Here is a 3,672-nt window from a genome sequence, read left to right on the forward strand (position 1 = left end):
GGGGACGACCCCATGAGGACGGAGTGGTCAGAAACAAGATGGCTGCAGACACTTTACTACTGAACGTGTGTGTGTCACAGCAGCAGGAGACGGTTCAACATGAAGCAGAACATGAACCACAACATATTTTATTATGTTGGTCACAAACAGGAGTCGATGCATCTTATTTAGGAGGAATTTAAATGTTGAAGTTGAACTATACCTCTGTTGTTTTGTTGTTGAGGAATGAATGAAAACACTTTTATACACACAATCATTTTAGCTTTATATTTACATCTCAACTTAAAAAAGATCAAAACTCTGTTTCTGTTTCATAGGTTTTATTATTTTTATCACAATATAAGAATCACATCACTAGGCTGCTGTAGAATAAACACTTTTACAGACAGAATCATTTTGGCTTCATCACATCAAACATGTGTGAGTTTTAATAAAGTTTGTTAAATGTGAACAATGATCTGTTATTGATAAATGTGTTTTTATGTGGATCTTCATCAGTTTGTTCGACATCATGGATCCACACAAAATCTAAGTGATAGAAAACATTTTCCATGAAAGTAAAAAAACAATCTTTAGAACAACGAGTTAAACATTAAATTCAGCAAATTTCTCTTGAAGACATAAACATGATACAAAATTCTTTATCTCTAATTGCTCTGATCAAGTGTCACAGAGACATTCACAGGTAACAGCTTCAAGGTATCTCGAATGTGAAAGAATGGAAACATCTTCTGAGTGAAAGTGTCTGTGAAGGTGTGAATATGTTTGTTAGTATCAAGATCAGAGAACGACAGTTCTCCTCTGTTCCAGTCCAGTTTCACTCTGATCCTCTGGATCTTCTGCAAAGAGAGACAACATGATTCTGATGGTGACCATGCTGAGTATTCACCTTCATAGAACCATACTCCCCATGATCCAGACAGTATGTCTCCCTTCCTCTGGACAGGCTCTGCTCTTACACCCAGTAACCAGTAAATACTGTCTCCAACCAGGATGTCCCAGCTGTGAGTCCCTGAGTTAAAACCCTCAGATCCCAGGACTGAGAAGAAATGATCAAACCTCTCTGGATTGTCAGGAAGATTCTGTTTCTCTCCTCCTCTCAAACTGGTCAGATCTTCAGACAGGACGAGTACTGGATGAGCAGAGTTTGGGTCCAGAACCACAGGACTGAAGGAGACCACGTCCTTCATCTTGTTCCAGATGTTGAAGCTCAGGTTGCCCAGATGTTTGGCCTCATCTATCAGAGCTCCTGAGGCCAGCTGTGGATCATCCAGCAGGGGGCGCTGCTCAACTCGTTTCAATGCAGCCTTGTAGTTGAGCAGAAACGAGACGTCTCCAGCTCTCAGCTCGTCCTCTGTGCCTCTGATTGTGTCTGAAAGAACCATTATGTCTCTGCTCAGAGTCTCAATCTTGTCCTTCATCATCCGACTCTTCTGCTTCTCTTCCTCCCTCAGTGCAGCCATCCTGGCCTCCTCTTCCTCCTCCAGAAACTGATGAAGCTTTCTGAACTGCTCCTTGATCTGCGTCCCTGTGCGTCCGGCCTGGACTTTAATGTGTTCTGCTGTTTGTTCAAACTCTACTTTAATACGTTCAAAACACTTCAACTTCTTCTTCAAGGGCTCCAGAGTTTCCAGAAGCTGCTTCTTGGGTTGTTCTGCAGCTTCATTGATGGGTCTGAATTTGTGGTCGGTGTGTTGATCAGAATCTCTGCAGACGAGACACACTGGCTGCTGATGGTCCAGACAGAAGAGTCTGAGTTTCTCTGAGTGCAGATCGCAGAGAGCATGTGAAGGGCTCTTATCTCTCTCCTGTAAGAAGGCCTCACACAGGTTCTTTAACACAAGGCTAACAGGTGGTTCTGACCTTGAAGATCTTCTCTTACAAAGTGGACACTCTTTTACTTCTTTGTTTTTCCACCAGCTCTTCAGACAGACTTTACAGAAGCTGTGGCTACATGACAGAAGGACAGGATCTCTGAAGACATCACGGCAGACGGCACAGCAGAGATCCTCTTCTAATCTGGAAGCCATTGAGTCTCCAGGTGAAGCTGAAAACAAACAAGTCAGTCAGTCACAGCTCCACGAACTTCACTGAGGTAGACTTCCCCTCTGAGTCGAGGTGTTTGTTAAACTCACGTTCAGTGTGTGGAGCGCCGGCAGGTTGTACTTTGACTCTTGTCTCCTGTAGCTGGACTCACTCAGGACTAGTTTGGTTTAGTTTGGTTTGGAAGGTGAATGTGATCGTCTGGTTTTCAGCCTGCGTCTCTTCAGGGAGGAACAGATGCTTCCTGGTTTCTCAGGTGGGTCAGGACACGATGGTAAAACATAATTCAAGCCTTGGATTTGATAACTGGTCAAAAGTAATTTGGCAGCAACAAACTCACACAGACAAGAGACTTGGTTGTAAAATAGCTGCTTGAATATGATCGTTATCTGCTGAGGGTTAACAATTCAGACGTAGTTCTTGTAGAAAGTGAAAGTAAAATTGCAAGGGCGGGGGGTGGGGGGGGAAGTCTGTAACGTAACTGCAGAGCTGAAGTCTTATTAAAGAGACAGAAGCAAAGTGCAAACAAATGGACACAAGTTCAGAAAATGAAAAGAGGCTTTTATAAATTCAAATCGGCTCAAGATTTCTTATTAATTTGTGTGTGTGCGCAGTAAAAAGTATGACATCATCAAATGATTTTACATTTTGTTGTGATTATTATACCTTAAGTGTGACAGCATTAATGGTGTGACTTTGGGCATTCAATAAATATCAGAAACATATTTAATTTTAATAGATCTCCATCTTGTTGTGATGAAACTCATCTACATTTAAGTTGATCCGATGAAAGCCCTTGTACAAGTACCTCAAAGTAAAAATGTGGAATATAGCCAAAATGGCCACTAAATGAAAAATAGCAGGCTTCCCGTTGTTTTTTTCCAATTGCGCCTAGACTTTTTTGTTTGTCTGGTCTTGATACACATGTGTATCGATTTTTGTGAAGATCGGTCAATGTGAACATGTTCCGGGGTCTCGGGGGGCACCGTTGAGCCATTTTGCAACGCCTATTGAAAATTCTACCAGAATATGTACATTTTCACCGGTTTCTAACTTTCTGCAAATTTTGGTAAGAATTTCAGCATGACAACTCAAATTTCTCTACAGCACAGTTGTGCCATTCGCTCATTCACACAGATGCACTGTGCGAATGTGCATCTGTGTGAATGGGCGAATGGCAAAACTGTACTGTAGAGAAATGTGCGGACTCTTCAGCTGTGTCTCAACTCACAATGGCGAAGGCTGAACTGAAATCAGACTGTCTGGTCTACAGATTGATGCCACCAGCTTGTTTCACTGTTATTGCTCTTGCTTAACCACAGAGCTGAAGTTGCTCACAACAAGAAGGTTTTATTGCCCGTTTGCAGTGGTCTAGAGGCGGAGAGGCGGTGGTCTAGTGGCAGAAACTTGGACTATGGGCAGAGAAGGTCTCTGGTTCGTCTCTGGTTCGACTCCACGGAGAGACAACAAAAGACGAACCTGGATTAATCTGTCCAAAAATCCAAGAGTATCGCTACCCTGTCTAGTGCCCTTGAGCAAGGCACCTTACTCCCCCAAGTAACTCCCCCAAGACCTACATGGTCGCTCACTGCTCTGTGTGTCCTGCACCAGATGGGTTAAAAGCAGAAG

General features: G+C 43.0%; 1 protein-coding gene across 1 annotated transcript; it reads right to left on the reverse strand.

Annotated features, from left to right (window-relative positions):
• Positions 1-288: 288 nt before the first annotated feature.
• Positions 289-2,473, reverse strand: LOC133952387 (zinc-binding protein A33-like). The gene is made up of 2 exons (XM_062386803.1): positions 2,136-2,473; positions 289-2,047 (listed from the first exon to the last, which is right to left on the reverse strand). The coding sequence occupies exon 2, from the start codon at positions 2,028-2,030 to the stop codon at positions 648-650; it is 1,383 nt and encodes a 460-aa protein (XP_062242787.1). The 5' UTR covers positions 2,031-2,047; positions 2,136-2,473; the 3' UTR covers positions 289-647.
• Between the last annotated feature and the right edge of the window lie 1,199 nt (positions 2,474-3,672).

This window comes from Platichthys flesus, chromosome 4 (assembly GCF_949316205.1).
Source record: "Platichthys flesus chromosome 4, fPlaFle2.1, whole genome shotgun sequence".
Taxonomy (NCBI): Eukaryota; Metazoa; Chordata; class Actinopteri; order Pleuronectiformes; family Pleuronectidae; genus Platichthys; species Platichthys flesus.